Genomic DNA, 24,825 nt, shown 5'->3' on the forward strand with positions numbered 1-24,825 from the left:
GCGAAAAATGCATTTCGAGAATGGCAGTGAAGCATGGAAAAGAATGAACAATAGTTTGACACCAAAGAATACTGTTTAAGAAGTTGTCACGTGACTGACAGAAAACAAAACAACGTCATTGTTATTGAAACTAGGCTTTCCGGTGTTAGGGAGCTAGTGCAGACGTATTATTTTTTATGTTATATTTTTTGCTCTTCGCGAAACGGAGTTTCTTACGCACATATTTTTGCGTCATTATATTTCAAAATTTGTGAAAAATACTGACCGGAATGGCAGAAGAAGCACCTGAAGGAGCACATGTCGGTAAGCTACGTCTCATGAGAACACGTGATTCTTCACTCGAGAATCATGCTTTCCGTCGTTAACTGCGATTTCTATATGCACAGAATAACGGAATATGCTAGCTAAGAGTCCCGTATAGTGAGCTAATAACATCCTCCAATCAGTTCAGCAGACTGGCCCATTTCACAAAATAATTTTGAAACTTACCTTACTATTAACAAGTTACAGGACCAACTAAAACACGTAAATATTTTCCCATTATCCTCTGAACAGATGTAGAACTCAGCAAGAGCGCTATAGAAACTTCGTTTGATCGGCTTTAATTGAAGACAGCTATATCTGTTCTCAGGTGCAAACTGCGAATATTTCCTGTAGTGCGTGGATTATCGAGACAAATATTTCACAGATCACAACGTCATTTTCATTAAATTGCGTACAAGAATTTTTATTTTCGTATACTTATTTTACAGGACTACTTCAGCTTCTTTAGTTAAAATAGATTCAAAAGTTTTGTAATGGATTTTGCCAAAAATGCTACGTAGAAGACTTTACTGCCAGGTCAGCCATGAAGTATACACAGTGGAGCAGCTAAGGCAGGTCTACAACTACATCTACATAGACACTCCGCAAGCCACCATATACCGGGTGATCAAAAAGTCAGTATAAATTTGAAAACTTAATAAACCACGGAATAATGTAGATAGAGAGGTAAAAATTGACACACATGCTTGGAATGACACGGGGTTTTATTAGAACAAAAAAAAAGCATTGCTAGATGCGTGAAAGATCTCTTGCCGGCATCGTTTGGTGATGATCGTGTGCTCAGCCTCCACTTTCGTCATGCTTGGCCTCCCAGGTCCCCAGACCTCAGTCCGTGCGATTATTGGCTTTGGGGTTACCTGAAGTCGCAAGTGTATCGTGATCGACCGACATCTTTAGGGATGCTGAAAGACAACGTCCGACGCCAATGCCTCACCACAACTCCGGACACGCTTTACAGTGCTGTTCACAACATTATTCCTCGACTACAGCTATTGTTGAGGAATGATGGTGGACATATTGAGCACTTCCTGTAAGGAACATCATCTTTGCTTTGTCTTACTATGTTAAGCTAATTATTGCTATTCTGATCAGATGAAGCGCCATCTATCGCACATTTTTTGAACTTTTGTATTTTTTTGGTTCTAATAAAACCCCATGTCATTCCAAGCATGTGTGTCGATTTGTACCTCTCTATCTACATTATTCCGTGATTTATTCAGTTTTCAAATTTATACTGACTTTTTGATCACCCGGTATATGATGCGTGACGGGGGCGGGGAGGGGGGGGGGTAACTTGTACGACTACTAGCCCTTTCCTTTTTCCTTCCCATTCTACTCGCAAATAGAGCGAGGGAAAAACGACTGTCTGAATGTCTCTGTACGATCCTAAATCTCTCTGATATTATCTTCATGGTCCTTACGCGAAACGAACGATGGCGACAGTAGAATAGTTCTGCAGCCAGCCTCAAATGGCGGCTCTCTAAATTTTCCCAATAGTATTCGTCAAGAAGAACGTCAGCTTCCCTCCAGTGGTTCCCATTCGAGTCTCCGAAGCATATCAGCAATACTTGGGTGTTGTTCTGACCTACCGGTAACAAATCTAGCAGCCCGTACCTGAATTGCATCGACATCTTTCTCTGATCCCAACTGATGATGATCCCGAACACTCGAGCAGTACTCAACAACGGAACAAACTAGTGTGCTGTCTTGTATGCGCTCTCCTTTACAGATGAAACACACATTCCGGGTCTAGTGATGCAGGGGATACAACCCGTCGGGCCGGCCGCGGTGGTCTCGCGGTTCTAGGCGCGCAGTCCGGAACCGTGCGACTGCTACGGTCGCAGGTTCGAATCCTGCCTCGAGCATGGATGTGTGTGATGTCTTTAGGTTAGTTAGGTTTAAGTAGTTGTAAGTTCTAGGGGACTGATAACCACAGCAGTTGGGTCCCATAGTGCTCAGAGCCAATTGAACCAACCCATCGACTTTGACCAATGACGTCATACATTACTCATAAATAGTTATGTCTTCACTTCGAGCCATAGACAATAAAACAGTTCTGTGTTGTATCCCGTCCTTCAGTTGACCTTTACACTGACACTACGTATTCGAACATTAAAGAGATTTGCCAATATATGTCAACTGGAGAGCAGGATACAAATGTTGTGTATAGCTATATAGCTCAAGTACAGAATGGGATAACATTAGCATCTAAGGCGAAAAAAAAAAAAAAAGCTGTTCCCCATAGTGAAGTACGGGATACAAATTGTATATGTGTCGTCTTATTGCCTCTTCGCGTAGTTCAACTGAGGTACCGGTTGCAAATGTAACGTACGTCCATTTCCACGTTTTCGTTAGCAGTGTACAAATATCGAGGTCAGCGGAAGTGTGGGATACAAATATTACGTACGTAGCTCGTTCTGCCATCGGTACTACTAATATCTACGTAAGAACAGACTGCTAGTGACAGCGGAGGCGAAATAAACAACACATGCAAAATTTGTATCCCGTGCTTCATTTAGAGGGTTTAGTGAAGCGGGGGATACATAGCTCAACTGAATAACAGTATACTAATGCTAGTGAAAACGAAGAAATCGACGTACGCCAAACTTTTCCATCCATTTTTCCCTTTCATTTTCCAGGGAAATAATACGAAATAAAAACGCGATATCTTTAACGTGAAGATACTACTGTCCGTTATATATGTCAACTATATTTTTCGTCTCTCGTATTCTTTTGTTTCTGAACATTCTTCTCAGCTCTTTCATCTGTGTAATAAATGCTCTCTGGGCAATTCTGACGTCATTGGTCAACGCCGACGGGTTGTATCCCCTGCTTCACTAGACCCCACGTTCCTAAATTTTCCCAATAAAGCTAAGTCGACTATTCGCCATTCGCCCTAGGATGAATAAATATGTCAAGCTGCGATTCTCACAGAGCTACAGCGGATAATGTGGCTAATTTTCTGACATAGCAAGTACTTTTTAACGCTTGTAGCAGCCGAATGATTACTGACTTTGTTCTTAGAGTTCCGTACCGCAATCTGTAAAAACAGGACCCTTATAGGATCTCTTCGTTGTCTGTCTGATTGTTAAGACCCCTTTTTCACTGGTACGGATAGAGGTATCGAGATGAAATTTTATTAAGTACTATACTCCGTTCATCATAAGAATAAACCTGATGTAAACAAGCACAGCCGGCCGATGTGGCCGTGCGATTCTAGGAGCTTCAGTCTGAAACCGCGTGACCGCTACGGTCGCAGGTTCGAATCCTTCCTCGGGCATGGATGTGTGTGATGTCCTTAGGTTAATTAGGTTTAAGTAGTTCTAAGATCTAGGGGACTGATGACCACAGATATTAAGTCCCATAGTGCTCAAAGCCATTTGAACCATTTGAATTTTTTAAACAAACACAAACGCGATGATTGGTAGAAGCAGTAGCACACGTACACTCAATTTGTTACGCTCTTGGAAGTAGGTCCTACTGACGTATTTGATACATTATTACTAAGTTACGTTAAATGAAACTTTAAGATATTCAAAAGTATTAACAGCCATCAACGTTTTCCTTAACCGCGCTTTAGCTGCGTAGTTATTATTTCAAAAATCGTGTTCAGTCACAGCGTCTGCACTGTTTTGCTCTGATTGTTAATACGCAATATGAAAACGGCTGACGCTGCTTCCTGTTCTTTACTGAAAACGGAAAAAAAGTGCCGAGAAATAGGTTGTTCTTAAATTTGTTAATTTCCAAGAATGATTGCCTCTTTAAGTCGCGGCGTCCAAACGATACATATCGAAAGTACGATCCTAAATCGATTCTGTTGGCGGGCGTTATGATCAATTATTTGCGATCGTCATTTTTATCTGTTTTCCATCGTTGCCTTAGTTGCTCTAAGTTACACACTTCCGAGGATTAATGACAAAGAGGGAATTGTTCCCGTAGCGTACATATCACATGGCCTTTCACATGACGACAACACCGACAACGAGTAAGGTAAGTCGTCTCCTTTGTAATTACAAGTATTTTTGTAACGCTCTTCTTTTGGCGTTGCTTTAGTGACCACTGTAAACGTACTCATAACGCCCGCCACCAGAGTCGCGTGATCGATTTAGGATCGCACGTTCGATATGCATCGTTTCGACCTGGCGACTTCAAGAGGCAATCATTCTTGGACCTTAAATTTTTTCGTAAATTTACAGAGATAATCGACATTAAAGTTTTCTGAGGGACTGTATTAGATACAGCTGAGACAGAGTACAAACAGGACGAATAGCGGAACCGGCAGTGTAGTAGAGAAGAAAACATGATTTAATTTTTAAGGCAAAAATGAAAAACCAGATACTCTTTATTTGCACTATGTCCACTGTTTTATACCACAGCTATAGATAAGTGTCGTAGAAACATGATGAGCAATGGTTTTCACAGCATCGAGCACACCTTCCAAATGCTGCATTTTTACATTTGCTACTGTAGCATTGGAATATGAACCCTACAGAACTGATGAGGAACCAAGTTAAGGGATTTGGTCCGACAAATATCAAGATTGTTAAGCTGCCGGACGTACTGTAACTAACGCACGCAGCTTTTTCACATATCACTGCCGAACGCTGGCGGGTTATACAACGGCACGTCATAAATCAGGAGGAGAAAATGGCGGCGCCTGGTTGGCTCCGTGGATTCGGTTGTTGATCGACTCGTTATCAACGTAGCAGATGAGTTCCAGAAGTGAAATGTATTTCTGGCATCCGGGTAGGGAAGGAGCTAAGACAGTACCACACGACTGATTAATTAATACCTTCACTGGCTTCAGTATTCAACAGTACGATGAAATTCCTGCGTAGCTCGCTCAGAACAATTACCCTGTGTTTAAGTTAGAAATTTTCATCAATCTTGTTTCTAATCAGAATCCTGCGTCAGGTGATAACGAGAGCATTTTATGTTTTCCGTGTGGTCATCTAAGAAGCGCTAGATATTGCCGAATATTATTTCATTCTCTTCCAAAATTAAGCGACGTTCGAAGTCATATTGTTTCTTTACTCGCCTCGTATTTACATTTGAACTGCACCTGCTCACATCGTTGTAGGCTTGTTGGACCACCTGGCTGGCCAGTGCTGTCCAAGTTTAATGCGCCTGTAAAGTTGCTGTCCCGCATTATGGCTCAATCTATGTGCGCGTAACAAAGCATAAAATATATCCTTAAGATGGCACTAGACTGTATTGGTCAGAGTCTGGCTTCCGCTCCACGTGAAAGGAAATCTATTGAGATTCAGGCAAACGCGGAAGAGTACACGGCGTAATGTTTACATCAGATTCATTCTTATGATGAACAGAGTATTAAGTATACGGCCCGTTGGCAGTGTAAATAATTAAAAGTTTCTAGGTCAATACAATCAAAAGATACGGCTATATATGTCACATATTTTGATATTTGCAAACTCACTCATCGGACAATTTTGTTTGCGTGGACAGCTTCCGTAGTAAGCACGAAATATTTGTTTTGTAAATAAAAACCGCCATTTCTTGCTGCCCTGTATTTTGTTTCTCTCAAACACGTTTTGCCTTTACACAGAATCTGTATCGCTCAGATAGCTAAGGCAAAACTTCAAAATGAAAATATCATCATTTCAAAAGCAAAGAAGGGAAACGCAGTAGTACTTATAGACAAAAAAAAAACACATTGAAAAACGCACAAGAATTCATCTCATAAAATAACATTACAAAATGAAAATCAAACGTAACAATCAGATTCCAGAAAAAAACACTCTGAAAAATATAGACATCATACTCGATAACACGGATGAAAGAAAGCTGACACACATGATCCCACTGCAGCTGTCCTCGGAAGCCATCCAAGGATAAACTGAATCTTCCTGTGAGGCCAATAATGGATTTCAGAAAACCCCCACGTACAAGCTTGCACGATTCGTGTTACAGATATTGTCTGAAAATGTTAATTTAGAGGAGGACAGAACCATTAAAAACACTAGACAGCTAACACACTAAATAAAAGATTTAAAAATCACAGACATGGCAACAGTCCTCTCATTTGATACGGAAAGCATGTATTCCAACATACCAGTACCAGAAACAGCAGAAATCATAGATAAAAACCTTAAAGCACATAGTCAGCACCCTGATGAACAGATTAACGAAATACATTAATAAAGCTCATAACAGAACAAAATTAGTTCCAATATAATGATGAATTTTTTCACAAGAAGCTAGATTAGCAATTGGGTCCCCAGCTTCAGGAACCTTAGAGAATACTTTTGTAAGCCACACTGAACAGATCATTTGTACAAAATAGTAGCAAAAGGATATAACATACTATATTGGTTCAGGTATATGGATGATATTCTCTGCTTAATAGACGAACCACAACCAAAAACTCAAAAATTTCATGCTGACATCATTAAGATACATAAAAATATAAAATTCACAACTGAAAGGGAACAGACAAACCAAATTAACTTTTTGTATATAACAATTAAAAAACTAAACAATAAACATATGTTTGAAATTTACTGTAAACCCACAGCAACTGACATTATCATTCCCCAATCCTCGAACCTCCCATACTCACAAAATCTTGCAGCTCTTCGACAAATGGTCCATAGACTCAACACAGCACCACTCAACAAAGAAAACTACCAAACCGGATTTGACATAATAATGCAGATAGCCAAAAACAAAGGTTACAATAGTAAAATAGCCACAAAGCTAAACAACAAAATTAAAAGTAAAATAAAAGCAGAAGACACAACACGACAACAATAACACAACAAAAACAAACACAATCATGTACTCTCAGTACCATAAGAACTACACAGGATAATCAGGAAAATAGAAGAGAAGGCACAAGATGGTACACAATGATATGCAAATACTAACTCACACATAAAATCACCTTCATTTTTAAAAGACAGGACATAAACATAGATACACAACGGACAATTCGATCCAAAAATACACCCCAAAACTGACAAAGAACAGAGATATATATCAAAAGCAGGTATATATCAGTTGCAGTATAACACTTGTGGTGGTGCATACATGTAACATAAATGAGAGTTTGGAAATATAGGACAAACCACATTTGCAGAACACTTAAGAGAACACAATCTCAAACCGACTTCTAGAGAAGAAAACATGAAAATAATTAGAATCAACAATAAAAAAACACATCCTAATCTTGCAAGAAAATTACCACATACAGAAAACCAAACCAGCAAGGAAAACCCCACTGAATGAATAAGTACACATGTCAGACAGCTCACTGTTTACACTAATAGATAAAATGATAGAGTAACACTCATAGTAATAATGATAATACCATCCAACCCTTTTCCACTCACTTGTTCATAAAGTCCTTCACAAAAAATTTAAACCAAAACTAAAGGCAGCTGGACACCAGAACTTTCAACCACTCTCAGGCAGCCATTACATTCATATTCAACATTCTACAACTTGCATTGAATAACCATCAAAAGCCCCCCCTCCCCTCCCCCTAAAACACACAAAATACTAATCCATACGTATACACACTGTTTCACCATGCACACATACACACACCTTTTTGTAACACCCCATATATATATATGTGTATATATATATATATATATATATATATATATATATATATATATATAGAGAGAGAGAGAGAGAGAGAGAGAGAGAGAGAGATAAACATAACAGAAATTAATGGACGTTAGTGTTCAGCATGTACTTCGTTAGGTTAACAAATATAAACAAATCAAATAGGTTGAGACATATAGTGAACTCGCAGTAGTTACAGCTTTTGATCAAAGTTTTCGATCAAATATGTATAACTAGTGACAGAAGACTAATAATGCTCCACAACAACAAAGCAAACAATATGAAAATTGAAAACAAGTTCGAAACATGGAAACGTGATAATGTTTCGTAAATGAAGAGGTAGTGCGATCTTCAGCATGTGGCCAGATGGAGGAAACGCATACACCAACCAAAAACGCGAAGTACTGTAAGTAATCACTTTTTACATTGAAACGAATCGTGAGCTGTTTTATAATCTACAAATAACACAAATCAAAATAAAACTATATCATTCTATATCCCACACAAAAAGCCTTGGAGTAAAAATGGCGAACCTCGTCTGGGAGAAACAAAATACAGTGCAGCAAGAAAAGTCGGCTTTTATTTACAAAACAAATATCACACATCGGAACCTGTCGAGAGATCCCGGGATCGAATCTTTACTTCTAAATCTTACTTTCCACCTCTCAACAAGGGGAAGAGTCTCCACGTTAAATTGTAGGTCCCTTTTCTCCGATTGGACAACTTTGATAGGTTAGAGACACGCAGGTCGCCGAAGTGACGTCCAGTAGAAAGACGTGTACCAGCCCATTGAACGTCAATACTTTTTTTTCTAATCAGTAAACATAATTAAGTTTGTATGGAACTCCCACGGCGCGCAACCTACTCGCTCTTGTCCATCATTTTAATGGAAATATAAAGTTTTTTCTGTTGCTTTGGAAAGAGCTTTCACAGAGGACTTAAAGGTCATAATATGTGTGCAACTTCATCTGATAATATTTGTAGCTTTGTTCCATAGTGAGGAGTAGAGATGCCTAAAAAGTCTGCGCTATTTAACTAGATGAAAGTAAACATGTGCCTTTGGTACGGTCCGTATTTTTATTGTTATGACTTTATATAGTGCTCATATTGTTTGATCGGTACGTGCTATAAAACGATTCTCAACAGACAATTTGGTCTGCACATTTTGCAGCACAGGCCCATGTTATATGGCATTTCATGCCTTCAAGGATCTTCGCTGTTTTCTTGTCGATCTCTTGTTTCAGTTCTTCCTGTAGGTACAAGTCAAGAAGTCTTACGTCTGGTGAGAGTATAGTGTGGTTCCCCAACGACCAATCCTGTCACATCCAAATGCTCTGTTACAGTCTGTCGTTATCTGCGCGGAATGGGCGGACATCTGTCATACAAGCTACTATCGCATAGACCGCCTTACGTCTAGTAGGATGTCTTCCAATAACTGTGGAAGCATATTTGTATGAAACTGTAGGTACTTGTGACTATATAAAGTGCAATCAATAAAACAGGGAACAATGAGACCCATTTTGGAAATCCCACACCACATACTGTATGACCAACGTCGTAGTTTATAGACTTTCTTCAGATTGCATTTTCATGTGATCAGTAGTGCAAATGACTGAGAATGATCTGTCCATCCGTAAACAAAATATTACCTAGAAAAACTGTTGGACTTAGCAGTTCTGGTAGACACAATTCCGAGAATTATAGCCGATCTTAAAAGTCATAGCCATGAGGGTGTTGATATAGGTAAAAGTGGAAAGGATGAAAGGCGCGGGAATGTAATACTTGCAGTACACTTTTTTGGTTGACACTACTTACACGGTCATGCTGCCTCGCCTATTACTCCTGTTAAAATGTTAGTAACATCTCTCTCGACTTTTGCTACTTTTGGTTGGCTTATTTTATTCTTCACACTTTCATTACGTGATTCCCCTAAATTGCTTCAGATGAATGACGGAATGGTTCCTGTGAAAGGGCACTGCCGACTTCCTAACCCATCGTTTCCTAATCCGATAGGACCGATGACCTCGCTGTTTGGTCCCCTCCCACGAATGAGCCAACCGATCGACACTTCCAGTTCCTTGAAATCTTTTTTATAATATTTGCAAAGACAGATCGTGACTGCTTGGCACTATGAGGATACTTTTCAGCATACATGTGAAAAAATGTTCAAATGTGTGTGAAATCTGATGGGACTTAGCTGCTAAGGTCATCAGTCCCTAAGCTTATACACTACTTAACCTAAATTATCCTAAGGACAAACACACACACCCATGCCCGAGGGAGGACTCGAACCTCCACCGGGACCAGCCACAGCATACATGTGAAGTACGGCTCTAAGACGTCAACAACTTTCGCCATAAACGAGAAGCCGGCCGGGGTGACCGAGTGGTTCTAGGCGCTACAGTCTGGAACCGCGCGACCGTTACGGTCGCAGGTTCGAATCCTGCCTCGGGCATGGATGTGTGTGATGTCCTTAGGTTAGTTGGGTTTAAGTAGTTCTACGTTCTAGGGTACACTAATGAACTGAGAAGTTAAGTCCCATAGTGCTCAGAGCCATTTGACCCAACCATAAACGACAACCATACCCACTTTTTCGACTATTGTTAGGGCTGCTTTAAGTCCTAAGCGACACAAGCCACCGCTTGGGACGCCAAGCTGAGAGGGGCGTTACAGCTGTTCGATTTCTGAATACGACAGATCACAATTAGTAGCGGCCATTTGGGGCACCAAGTTGAGAGGGGCGCCCTAGTGCGAGGTTTGTATACAGTGCATACCACAACGGGTGAAAATGTACGGAGAAAAAAAAGAGTGAGCGTGGAGGGGGATGTCGCTAATACAGGGTGGCGCACCATAAATCACCCGATTGAATTTTGATCCTAAGAGTATACTATTGGTGCAATAGCTTTCAAATTGTGCGCTCAACTTCGTGCAGTTCATAGAAATTGCGCCAGATGTCATTGCGAGTTCATCGCTTCCGTTGTGAGTCTGCCATTTCAGTTTGCCGCGATGGCAGACAAGTGACGGTTGAGTGCTGCACGAAAGACGAAAATTGTGTTACTGTTCGCGGCGACGAACAGCATTACACTGATACAGAGAGGGTTCAGTGCTCATTTCGGCACACGGCGGGCTTCCATCTCACAGACAATATGCGAATTACAACAAAAATTTGAAGGTACTGGATCTGCTTTGGAGTGTCAGCGGCGGCTACAGCCACGTATCGTGCCTTCGCCGTAAAACATTGAAGCAGTTGAAGTGTCTTTGACTCGTAGCCCGAGCAAATCAACAAGAAGAGCCAGTGCCGAGTTGGGAATTTCACGCCGATCTGTACAAACAGTTATTCAGCCCGACCTTCGCTTGTATACACACACGATGACTGTGGCGCATAAGCTTACTGCGAGAGATAAGGAGCGGAGACTGCAAGGTGGGCAATCGAGCAAGACCAAGAGGTAGTGCTACACAACACACAGTTTTCTGACGAAGCTTATTTATACCTGAACGGTGCCGCGAAGAAAAAAGAACTTTAGATTCTGGGCACGTGAACCTCCTCGAATAAATCACATGAAAGACACCTACAGGAGAAAGTGTGCGTGTGGCTCGCTATGTTAAGCCATGGAATGAACGGTCCGTTCTTCTTCGAGGCTGTCCGTAGCTCGTGGTCTCGCGGTCGCGTTCACGCTTCCCGAGCACGGGGTCCCGGGTTCGATTCCCGGCGGGGTCAGGGATTTTCACCTGGCTCGAGATGAGTGGTTGTTTGTGTTGTTCTCATCATTTCATCATCATTCATGAAAAGGGCGATTTGGGCCTGAGCAAAGGTTGGGAATTTGTACAGGCGCTGGTAACAGCGCAGTTGAGCGCCCCACAAACCAAAACATCATCATCTTCGATGCTACAGTAATCGGTGAACTCTATTTACACATGCTGCGAACCAGTTCTTTCCTCAACTCATGGCCTCGTGCCCTCCATTGCAGACACAATGGTTCACGCAGGATGGAGCACGCCCCCTACACGAAAGACTTGGCCTTAAGGGATTGTCAAACAAATTTCCAGAACGTTAGCTGGAGGAGAAATGTGGCCGCCCCACAGCCCGTACATCAACATATGTGACTTCTTCCTTTGGCGGTTCCTTAAAGAGAAGGTATGCCACAGAAAACCCGAAAATGCAGTGCAGCTTAGGGCCATCATTATGGAGTTACGCCGCGCCATTCCAGAAATTTGCGTCGGAGAGTCGTAATAAATGCACTTGCCCGACTTGAAGTTGTAAACAAAAACGGCCGTCATATTGAACATGTGATTCGTTAGGCTGCATTTCCAAGCTGTATTCTTTACTTTTACATCAATAAATTATAAATATCGTCAACAACAAATGTGTTATTCATGAAACAAATCAGTTGACTTATCGTGCGCCACCCTGTAGATAAGTCGCTTACGTGGGAAAATCTTCTCAGAACGGCCCTGATTGTGGAACACATTGTGAAGGGATCAATAGCTTCGCGAGAGAGTTATCTGATCATTGCAACAGCAGAGAAAAGACTGATGGGCTTCAGCCGTAGCAGAGTTAGATTTTTGCTTACATTTGGTACATCAGGGCAGTAGTTTGTGGGTCGGACCTTTTGTCCTGACGGTGGGACAGTTGGTCATGGTGTTCGTATCTTCTTACTGTTTCGGCATGCCCCGTACGTGTTACGTCTTTGAAATCCGCTTCAAAGGCTCCTTACAGTGCCACAGAAAGAAATATACTTCCAATAAAATAACAAAGTTACCTTCGTTATTCAGCAGCTACGAATGTTAAAAATTGCGTGCATACATCAATGCGTTTACAAGGGGCTGTGCCTTCACGTGATCACCTATTGCGTCGCAATTTATGTTATACACAGGGCTTCTCCAGAAATGAAAGTAACGACAGCGGGAGCTTCAAAGGTCTAAACGTTTGGAAAAAAAGTAGCATTTTGTCACGAAATAGTCGAGGCATCAGTCATTTACGTTAGCGTTGTTTCCAGGCAGCGGAAGGAGGATAGAACGGTAAGCCGACGGTCATTGAAACCTTCCCGTCTCCTCTATACCTCTTGTGTTATTGATAACCTTTCATTTTACAACAAACTATGTAACCTTTTCTTGGGATTTCTATCTCTTGCTTAATAATAACAAATGAAATCTTCCCTTTGAAATTTATTCTCTTTCTCTATCTTCGCTTACAAATTTAATTGCTGCTTATTAAAAGTGATTATCTGATTATTTCGACGAAACATAGAATGTGTCGTCGTCGTGGCCCTCAGTCGTTATCTGCAATAACCCAAAACTGTTCCTTACCTTTTTTTCTGTTACTGGATCGCCATCTGAATGCTACATCGAACTGCGACATGAATATATTTACTCTGTTTTACTATACTCTATTAGCTGCTGGTGGGCTTTCATAATAAGTGGCTGTATTTATTACCAAAGCTGACGTTATTCTTTAATATCAAAGCTGACGTTATTCTATAATTAATTTGACTGAAATTACGTAATTCATATATAAACTTTTTCTTGACAACAATAAAATTTTGCAAAGTTTTACGTTGATGGTTTTTGGGATGGATTATAATTAGAAATGCAATATTGCTGGCAAAAGTTAATTATATTCTGAATGAAATGATTTTACAAACGTTCAGATGGGACTTATTTACAATAATCTTACAACTAGCAATGCGCAAACATACCTTCAGTAGTCTTGAGTTTCTCAAAAAATTAATTCAATAATATTAGTTCCTCTTATTATAATAGTTAGCTGATGTCTCTGTATATCCGTTTATAATCTCTTGTAAATCATAGCTAGTGTCTGGCAGGCACACCGCTCCTTTCAACATCTCGCTTCAGACCTGCTACCGACTCGCTTCACTTCTCGCTTACTACTGACATCCTACGAACGATAGAGTGCGGTCTCTCCTGCCAACAATGCTTTCTGGTGGAGACAATCCCTGCTACCATTACAAAATGTATCAATGCGCGGTCTTTCCCGCTCTTTTCTTAAAATGTATCCGTACGCGGTTTCTCCCGCCCTTTTTAAAATTATATCAACAATACTTTGGTGCTGACATTCCCTGCTACCACAATTATTTCCAACATGGCAAATATTAATTATTCCTACTTAATCCTATTAATAAAATATAAACATCTTTCATAAATTGTGGTTTGACAATAGACAATAGAAATATACACGTCTTACATCATGAGGTTCGTTCCGAAGCGGAATCTTTTATTGTTATTATTATTATTATCAGCTTTCACGCCACACTGCAAAGATAAGTAGAAACAATGCTCAGTACATTGGATTTATTAATATTTTCATAGAAGGCGTGAAGAAAAGAGGTAAAGGAAAAATTTGGGATTGCAAATAAATTTATAGGATAGGACTGTAAGGAATACACGAGGACTTCGTGTGTAAAATTAGATACAGTCGATGATTTACGCATGCTGGGATGATATTCATCGTAAAAACAGGGAAAGGTGTAATATTCTCGCCATCTTTCACACGTTATAAACTTTCTTTTTGTAATTACATAGTTGTTTTAATCTTTCTGTAGAAAAACAAATTTGGTGTACTTCCATAAAGTGTTCTCTCTCATCTCACAGTTTGGCAGCAAAGCAAGTGTAACGCGCCATTTCGCCAAATATTGTCGAGGATAGCTGGTGATGTACAATGGTATGAACCTTGTGATCAAAAAGTCCGTATAAATTTGAAAACTTAATAAACCACGGAATAATGTAGATAGATAGGTAAAAATTGACACACATGCTTGGAATGACATGGGATTTTATTAGAACAAAAAAAACCGCAACTACCGTTATCGGGCCTTTTTTCTTCGAGGAAATGCGTGATTCTGGTTTTGTAACTGCTACCGTGACGGGTGATAGGTACGCCGATATCCTACAGAATCGCATCATCCCCAGCCTGGCTGATAAACACCTGCTGGAACGTACGATGTTTATGCAGGATGGCGCTCCACCCCATATTGCTAGACGCGTGAAAGGTCACTTGCGCGCGTCGTTTGGTGATGATCGTGTGCTCAGCCGCCACTTTCGTCATGCTTGGCCTCCCAGGTCCCCAGACCTCAGTCCGTGCGATTATTGGCTTTTGGGTTACCTGAAGTCGCAAGTGTATCGTGATCGACCGACATCTCTAGGGATGCTGAAAGACAACGTCCGACGCCAATGCCTCACCATAACTCCTGACATACTTTACAGTGCTGTTCACAACACTATTCCTCGACTACAGCTATTGTTGAGGAATGATGGTGGACATATTGAGCACTTCCTGTGAGGAACATCATCTTTGCTTTGTCTTACTATGTTATGCTAATTATTGCTATTCTGATCAGATGAAGCGCCATCTGTCGCACATTTTTTGAACTTTTGTATTTTTTTGGTTCTAATAAAACCCCATGTCATTCCAAGCATGTGTGTCGATTTGTACCTCTCTATCTACATTATTCCGTGATTTATTCAGTTTTCAAATTTATACTGACTTTTTGATCACCCGGTATTTTGATGCAATCTTCTCATTTATTTTTCTGTCTCTCGATGAGTTAAGATTAGTTCTGAAGTTTTATGTTCAAATTCTTTACTTGGCGATAAAAATAGAGATCGCATGGCTTAGACTAGCGGAGTGCAGTTGGTGGGCATTACTTTAATACTGCATAACGACCCCCTCCATCTTGAAAATACATTATATTTCAATTTATTTACAGGGTAAGTAACGCAAAAACTGAAAATAAAAGCCGGCCGAGGTGGCCGAGCGGTTCTAAGCGCTACAGTCCGGAGCCGCGCGACCGCTACGGTCGCAGGTTCGAATCCTGCCTCGGGCATGGATGTGTGTGATGTCCTTAGGTTAGTTAGGTTTAAGTGGTTCTAAGTTCTAGGGGACTGATGACCTCAGCAGTTAAGTCCCATAGTGCTCAGAGCCACTGAAAACAAAAAAAACATTCCACTCAGAAAAGCGACCCCACAACCTTCGGATTACCGTTCTGTACTCTTTTCCGCTGCACCAGCTGCTCCTGGTAAACTACGCTCGCATAAATGGCTCACACATCGCCTGCCCCGCTCGAAACACAATAATTTTTCTAAACGCTTGGTCATCTGGAACTCCCACTTCTGTCACTTGTTTTGTTCAAGAACTGCTTGTGTCACAAACTATGACGAAACCGATGATGAAGGCGCGGTCTCCTTGTTAGTTCAAAGCGTTCTGTCACACTTAAAAAGTTTCCCCAAACATTAACCAATACGGCTAGTTTTCCTTTCATCAAACAATAAAGCAACTTGAAACTTCCTGGCAGATTAAAACTGTGTGCCCGACCGAGACTCGAACTCGGGACCTTTGCCTTTCGCGGGTAAGTGCTCTACCGACTGAGCTACCGAAGCACGACTCACGCTCACTACTCACAGCTTTACTTCTGCCAGTACCTCGTCTCCTACCTTCCAAACTTTACAGAAGCTCTCCTGCGAACCTTGCAGAACTAGCACTCCTGAAAGAAAGGATATTGCGGAGACATGGCTTAGCCACAGCCTGGGGGATGTTTCCAGAGCAATAAAGCCACAGCCTGGGGGATGTTTCCAGAGCAATAAAGCAACTTGTTCCATCTTCTCCTATTTATGCTCCTCGTTCTTTTCATTTCTCTGTTAGTCGCATCACCCTCTTTCCCCCCATCTCCGTTCACTTAAGAGAGAAGTCCAAATCTCGGATTTGTCAGCCGAATAAAAACTAAATGTTTCGACTTGGGTACATAAGATATTTCTATCCAAAAACCTGTGACGGTCTTTTGATTCCACAGAATTAGGCTGCTCCCCATCAATGCAAAAACTGAGACAGATCAGAAAGCAAGTAATCTGTAGAATGTTCTGGGTGCCATAACAGGGAACTGGTTGGTTCTAAGTGAGAAAAAGGAAGTTTTTTTTGTCAAGTGCCATTAAAAGTGAGATACTGCGTTTTATTCGTGATAACGCCAGTACAGAAATACAGTAGTAACTGGAGTCAACAAAAACCATCACGTCTTTTAAATTTTTCTCTGGGAGATTAACAAAATTAAGTTGAAGGAAATCTTACAATACCGACTTCTGTTTCTCACAAAACTCCATTCTTGGGATCATATGTTATACAGAGACAGGATTACATTGATTCGGTATGCAACACAAACTGTACATCAACTAAATGAAGGACACCTTAATGTATGGCACTTGGAAATTGGACGGAAGCACTGCTTCGCATAAAGACCATGCGCCATCTAGTAATGTATATTTTAAACGTTTTCTCCACGATTTGGCACTTTTAACAAGTCTGGGATATGCAACAGATAAACGAAGGAAGAGGAAGGAAGGAAGACTGGCTTCAACGTCGCGTCGACATCGATGTTATTAGAGACGGAGTACAAGCTCGGATTGGATGGGTAAGGGGTAAGGAAATAGGCCGTGCCCTTTCAAAGGACCTATCCCAGCATTTGCCTGGAGCGATTTAGGAAAATCACGGAAAACCTAAATATGGATGGTCGGACTCGTATTTGAACCGTCGCCCTATCGAATGCGAGTCGAGTGTGCTAACCACTGCAACACCTCGCTCGCATATCGCATTTTTTGGCAAAATGGCACCTCGATCGTTTGACATTTCTTCTCTTCAACTGTGTTCCTCTTTCCCCTCACCCTCCCCCCTCCCCCCTCCCCTCCCCCCTCCCCCTCCCCCCCCCCCCTCCTCGACGACCATTGTTGCTGACTCTCGTACCTTAAATCTGTCTTCAAGTAAGTTGTTTCTATTGCTGTATTCGTGAAGGACTGTAAGCTGTGTGAACCTTTTCTTTCTTTCTGTACTTTAGTAACTGTTAGACGTTTTATAATGCTGTGTGTTAGATAAATCTTACAACGCGCTACTCACGAAGAATGTAATACATAATACTTCGAACACTGGTTACATATAAAAAGGGCCTAATGGCCTTAGTCTTGCCAGTTAAGTAAATAAATACATAAAATATTCGGAATGTCTCACCCTGTTACGCTGAGTATATACTGGGTGATCAAAAAGTCAGTATAAATTTGAAAACTGAATAAATCACGGAATAATGTAGATAGAGAGGTACAAATTGACATACATGCTTGGAATGACATGGAGTTTTATTAAAACAAAAACAAAAAAATACAAAAGTTCAAAAAATGGCCGACAGATGGCGCTTCATCTGATTAGAATAGTAATAATTAGCATAACAAAGTAAGACAAAGCAAAGGTGATGTTCTTTACAGAAAATGCTCAATATGTTCACTATTATTCCTCAACAATAGCTTTAGTTGAGGAATAATTTTCCAATAATCGCACGGACTGAGGTCTGGGGACCTGGGAGGCCAAGCATGACGAAAGTGGCGGCTGAGGACACGATCATCACCAAACGAGGCGCGCAAGAGATCTTTCACGCGTCTAGCAATATGGGGTGGAGCGCCACCCTGCATAAACATCGTAAGTTCCAGCAGGTGTTTATCAGCCAGGCTGGGGATGATGCGATTCTGTAACATATTGGCGTACCTCTCACCCGTCACGGTGGCAGTCACTGACGTTTTGCTGTCCAGCACCATGCGTCGGACATTTTGTGAACTTTGTTTTTTTTTTTTTTTGTTCTAATAAAATCCCATGTCATTCCAAGCATATGTGTCAATTTTTACCTCTCTATCTACATTATTCCGTGGTTTATTAAGTTTTCAAATTTATACTGACTTTTTGATCACCCGGTGTATGTAACTCATGTCGGGCCTGAAACTGATAAGATCACCTACTTCCTACTCCGTGATGCTAGAGAACCGACGAGAAAGCTGTTAAACGACTGCGTGTTGAAAAGTAATCCCTCCGATATTTTTGTGTTAAAAGACTCAAAGCTTTCTAAAAAAAAAGTATTACTAATATTGTACAATTTTATTCTTCATGTCTGCATATTTATTTCTCAACACAGTCACCCTGGAGACGAACACACTTTCTCCCAATGAGAGACCATTTAGTTGATACAGTCAGTGTAAAATGATTGATTTTGTTGACGGACCAACAACACCACCTGCGCTTGCAAAGCTTCATCAATGTCAAAGTGAAATCCTCGAAGGTGCTTTTTCATTTCTGCAAACAGATGAAAACCGGGTGGGGCGAAATCGGAAGTGTGTCGAGGATGATCTGTAAGGATGAACCCAAGGCGTAGGATTGTTGCAGATATCGCAGCGATCGTGTGTGGTCTGGTATTGTCGTGCTGAAGGAGATGGTGCTCCATGTGCGGACAAACTTTTCAAATTCGAAACACTATTACAGCACACGGTTTGTCACGCACAGACATATTTACGTTATACACTATTGGCCATTAAAATTGCCACATCAAGAAGAAATGCAGATGATAAATCAGTACCCAGAACGATCACCTCTGGCCGTAATAACAGCCTTGATACGCATGGGCATTGAGTCAAACTGAGCTTGGATGGCGTGTACAGGTACAGCTCCCCCTGCAGCTTCAACACTATACCACATTTCATCAAGAGGAGTGACTGGCGTATTGTGACGAGCCAGTTGCTCGGCCACCATTCACCAGACGTTTTCAATTGGTGAGAGATCTGGAGAATGTGCTGGCCAGGACAGCAGTCGAACATTTTCTGTATCCAGAAAGGCCCGTACAGGACCTGCAACAATGCGGTCGTGCATTATCCTGCTGCAACGTAGGATTTCGCAGGGATCGAATGAAGGGTAGAGCCACGGGTCTTAACACATCTGAAATGTAACGTCCATTGTTCAAAGTGCCATCAATGCGAACAAGAGGTGATCGAGACGTGTAACCAATGGCACCCCATACCACCACGCCGGGTGATACGCCAGTATGGCGATGACGAATACACGCTTCCATTGTGCGTTCACCGCGATGTCGCCAAACGCAGATGCGAACATCATGATGATGTAAACAGAACCTGGATTCATCCGAAAAAATGACATTTTGCCATGCGTGCACCCAGGTTCGTCGTTGAGTACACCATCGCAGGCGTTCCTGTCTGTGGTGCAGCGTCAAGGGTAACTGCAGCCATGGTGTCCGAGCTGATAGTCCATGCTGCTGCAAACGTCGTCGAACTGTTCGTGCAGATGGTTGTTGTCTTGAAAACGTCCCCACCTGTTGACTCAGGGATAGAGACGTGGCTGCACGGTCCGTTACAGTCATGCGGATAAGATGCCTGTCATCTCGACTGCTAGTGATAGGAGGCCGTTGGGATCCAACACGGCGTTCCGTATTACCCTCCGGAACCCACCGATTCCATATTCTGCTAACAGTCATTGGATCTCGACCAACGCGAGTAGCAACGTCGCGATGCGGTAAACCGCAATCGCGATAGGCTACAATCAGACCATTATGAAAGTTGGAAACGCGGTGGTACGCATTTCTCCTCCTTACACGAGGCATCACAACAACGTTTCACCAGACAACGTCGGTCAACTGCTGTTTGTGTATGAGAAATCGGTTGGAAACTTTCCTCATGTCAGCACGTTGTAGGTGTCGCCACCGGCGCCAACCTTGTGTGAATGCTCTGAAAAGCTAATCATTTGCATATCACAGCTTCTTCTTCCTGTCGGTTAAATTTCGCGTCTGTAGCACGTCATCTTCGTGGTGTAGCAATTTTAGTGGCCAGTAGTGTAGTTACGTTATATATCACCATGTTAAGCGCTAAAATTCGGAGCTCTCCTAGTGCAAGAGGGCTGCAAATATGTAGATGTAGATTTGCTTTATTTAAAAAGCTGTAAGAGTTTTTACACGAAAAGTCGGAGGTGGTACTTTTCAGTACGGTCTCGTACCAATAAATAAATGTATCGAAGACTACGGCAATACTTGAGGATAAGAGTAAAAATAGATTTCCATGATGTTGTGGTATCCTATTTACATCTAAGTACTCGTCGTGAATCAAGTGCTTCTGTGTTCCACAGAGTTTGAGGAGGTCGTCAAAGAGACACCACTAGATGCCATTCAAGATGAAAACCCCAATCTTGAAGACGAAGCGCCTGTGCTTGAGGAAGAAGCGCCTGGGCCTGAGGATGTAGCACCTGCGCGTCAGGAAGAAGCGTCTGGGCTCGAGGATGTAGCAACTCCGCTTGAGGATGAAGCGCCTGCCGAGCAAGCTGAAGGTGCAGAGGAAGGAGAGGAGAAACCAGCATCGCAGGCAGAGGAATCACCACCGCAAATTATTGAGCCATCATCAACAGCGGAGGGTGGTTTGGGGTGAGTCACCATGTCATTCCATATAGATGATACCTGCCAGAAAAGGTTAGGGTGAGGTAAGTAGCGAAATAACTTGTTTGGAAAAAGTGGATAAGAGAGCAGAGATAAGTTTAACATGGGAGCGTCCAACCAGAGGCCTGCGTTTGGCCCAAAGCATTAATCGGGGCAGCCCAAGATTTTAGCATCTATCGCACGACTAAAAGGAAAAAGTGTGAAGTTATGATAAATTGAATATTTTCAATCTGAATCTCCAGGCACACGATGCTATTCTCTCATTGGTCTATCAAATTGCTTTTTTTTCTCTTCTCAGCATTTATTGTTAGTAGTGCTAAGTATATCATGGATGGCTCAAAAATACTCGTCTTCATACAGTTCGGCCCAGGTAAGCTAAAAGGATGGCCATCCGTGGTTTAACAACTGATTCGTCCTCTATTTTAGCAGACAATGAGACGAATGTGGTATGACTTTTTAAGATTCTATGAGACGTCTGACTTGTTCCTTACAGTATTAGGGAGAAAGTTTTAATAAGTTGTGATAAATGATCAGCCAGCCACACACCTGAGTTATTTTATTAATCTGTACTCCGCAGATCAGCTAGGATTTTAACCCTTAACTCATGAGGTGACTTTTCTGTAACGCATACTACGAGGTGGGGTCTCTGGTACCCGTATGCTTAAATTGATATTTAAGGCGCAAATCATATGAAGTTTTTAATATAAGTTATATAACATTTATTTTTACAATTATATAAGTGTCTTTTAAATACTGCTTGTTGCTTTTATTTCACTAAATAAAGCCTGAAGTATTTTACTTTATCACACAAAATAACATACGTTGGTGCGTTTTTTTAAATAGTACACATAAACTAACTGAAAAATTATAGTATCATTGTAGCAAGTAAATTTTCAAACACAAATTCCAGGGTCTAAACTCGCTCGTAGTAATTGCGCTCGCCTTGTACAAAGAGAAAGTGTGCTCAGTTGACATTCAGAGCTGGTACTTGCATTTTTCACTATTAAAACTCAGAAGACATTTCATTGAAACTAAAAAGTATTTCGTCGGAGAAACAGAAAGGTCTCCATCACAGATCGTCCGCAGATCGTGGTCTTGTGGCTAGCGTTGCTGCCTCTGGTTCACTGGGTCCCAGGTTCGACTAGCGGCCGGGTTGGAGATTTCCTCTACCCTCATCATTTCTCTGTCCTCTTCATTTCATCATCAATATCATCATCATCATCATCATCATCATCATTCGTGACAGTGGCAAGATGGGACTGCGTAAAAATTTGACTGTGTAAAAACTGGGACTTCGTACTGGCGCTGATGACCGCGCAGTGTCATTTCGTCTCGATAGCATCATAATATGTTACTACCGAGCAGATGTCTATCGGTAACATGGACGTTGTTGCAGCTGTGTTTTCACAGCTCGCGTACGTTCAACAATGAAGTTCTTGTTGTTACTTCGCTCCGGTATTGTAGGATCTCCAAGGCCGGCGAGAACAAAAACGCAATTAATTTGATAGAAGGCTTCAGATTTGTGACAAGTAAGGACTGGAGCGAGGTGGAGGAAGCAAACAAAAGGAAGGTGGAGGGGAAATGTAATTTACTTGCCCTCTAGCCAATAGCTTTGCTGCTACCATCTCTCAGGTGTCACGGTCAGCTGTTTGCATAAAAAGGAAGTCAATATTAAGCTTTCTGTGCCTGATTAAAATAATAATATGGGAACATTTAAAAGTTGTGCCTTTGGACAGCTATACTCTGTTCGTGCAAGCTGAATCCTCATGTACGTAAACGTATTTCTGACAGTGCTCACCGACTGCTTTGCTCAAGAATTTGGGTTTGTAAGAAAACTGGAAGTAAGTCTGACTTAAGGTAGGTAGTTAGATAGTTAGTTACATGTTACACTGACCATTTGAACGATTCTTTTATCGAAATTTAGGTGCCTTGTTATTTTAGCACGAATGAAACTCTCACATATACTAAAGCATCTAAAGTCGTAAATTACTTGCTAACCACAGCGGTAAACGTCTAATATATTGGATGTATTAAATCTCGCTGGACAGTTAGTTGCACTGTGCAAGGATCTAAAGCACAGCGTCAACGACTTTGAGGGTGTAGCGCGTAAGCATGCTCTTGGCAATTGTTGATATTATGGTGAATCAATTTTATCCATATCTGTAGGTCCACATTGTTTATACGAAAATTCACGAAAAGCTGATTCACCGATTTCTCGGCTATTCATTTCCATATGGACCTGTGGTCTAGGGGTAGCCGGCTCGGTTGCTCAGCGTGTTCGGTCAGAAGGTTAGCTGCCCTCTGTAATAAAAAAAACTGAGTTAATCGATCAACAACGAACTTAATCGGATGTCTTACGACGTCCGCCCCGAGCAGATCCAACGAACAAAAAGCGAGCAAAATGAGATTAAAAAAAAGGGGTAGCGTCTTTGATTCATAATCTAAACGTCTTCGGTCCCGGGTTCGATCCCCGCCACTGCCTAAATTTTGATAAATAATCAGCATTGGCGGCCGAAGACTTCCGGCATAAGAAGTCAGTCTCATTCTGCCAACGGCCTTGTCAAAGAGGGCGGAGGAGCCGATAGAGGTTCAGGGCACTCTCTTGTCCTAGGGGTGGGTTAATGGTTAATGGCTCTGAGCACTATGGGACTCAACTGCTGAGGTCATTAGTCCCCTAGAACTTAGAACTAGTTAAACCTAACTAACCTAAGGACATCACAAACATCCATGCCCGAGGTAGGATTCGAACCTGCGACCGTAGCGGTCTTGCGGTTCCAGACTGCAGCGCCTTTAACCGCACGGCCACTTCGGCCGGCCTCCTAGGGGTGGGAAATTGCCCCTAAAGGCGGAAGAATCAGCAATGATCAACGACATGAGGATGCAGAAGGCAATGGAAACCACTGCATTAAAGACACGTAACGTGTATCCACAGGACATGTGGCCTGTAATTGAAGAAGTGTCATGATGCTCTCTCCATTGGCAAAAGATTCCGGAATAGTCCCCCATGAGAAAAAGATTGAATAATCAACGAATGTCAGAAGCTTGAACGTAGTAGGGAAACTAGAAAATCTGAAAAGGGAAATGCAAAGGCTCAATCTAGATATAGTAGGGGTCAGTGAAGTGAAGTGGAAGGAAGACAACGATTTCTGGTCAGATGAGTATCGGGTAATATCAACAGCAGCAGAAAATGGTATAACAGGTGTAGGATTCGTTATGAATAGGAAGGTAGGGCAGAGGGTGTGTTACTGTGAACAGTTCAGTGACCGGGTTGCTCTAATCAGAATCGACAGCAGACCAACACCGACAACGATAGTTCAGGTATACATGCCGACGTCGCAAGCTGAAGATGAACAGACAGAGAAAGTGTATAAGGATATTGAAAGGGTAATGCAGTATGTAAAGGGGGACGAAAATCTAATAGTCATGGGCGACTGGAATGCAGTTGTAGGGGAAGGAGTAGAAGAAAAGGTTACAGGAGAATATGGGCTTGGGACAAGGAATGAAAGAGGAGAAAGACTAATTGAGTTCTGTAACAAGTTTCAGCTAGTAATAGCGAATACCCTGTTCAAGAATCACAAGAGGAGGAGGTATACTTGGAAAAGGCCGGGAGATACGGGAAGATTTCAATTAGATTACATCATGGTCAGACAGAGATTCC

General features: G+C 41.8%; 1 protein-coding gene across 1 annotated transcript in view; it reads left to right on the plus strand.

Moving 5' to 3' along the window:
- Positions 1-269: 269 nt before the first annotated feature.
- Positions 270-24,825, plus strand: part of LOC124712358 (coiled-coil domain-containing protein 96-like) — a 189,823-nt gene continuing 165,267 nt past the window's right edge. Inside the window, exons 1-2 of the mRNA XM_047242653.1 lie at positions 270-303; positions 20,864-21,155. Coding sequence (XP_047098609.1) covers positions 270-303; positions 20,864-21,155 — 326 coding nt within the window. The remainder of the gene's footprint in view (positions 304-20,863; positions 21,156-24,825) is intronic.

Source organism: Schistocerca piceifrons, chromosome 8, assembly GCF_021461385.2.
Source record: "Schistocerca piceifrons isolate TAMUIC-IGC-003096 chromosome 8, iqSchPice1.1, whole genome shotgun sequence".
Classification (NCBI taxonomy): domain Eukaryota; kingdom Metazoa; phylum Arthropoda; class Insecta; order Orthoptera; family Acrididae; genus Schistocerca; species Schistocerca piceifrons.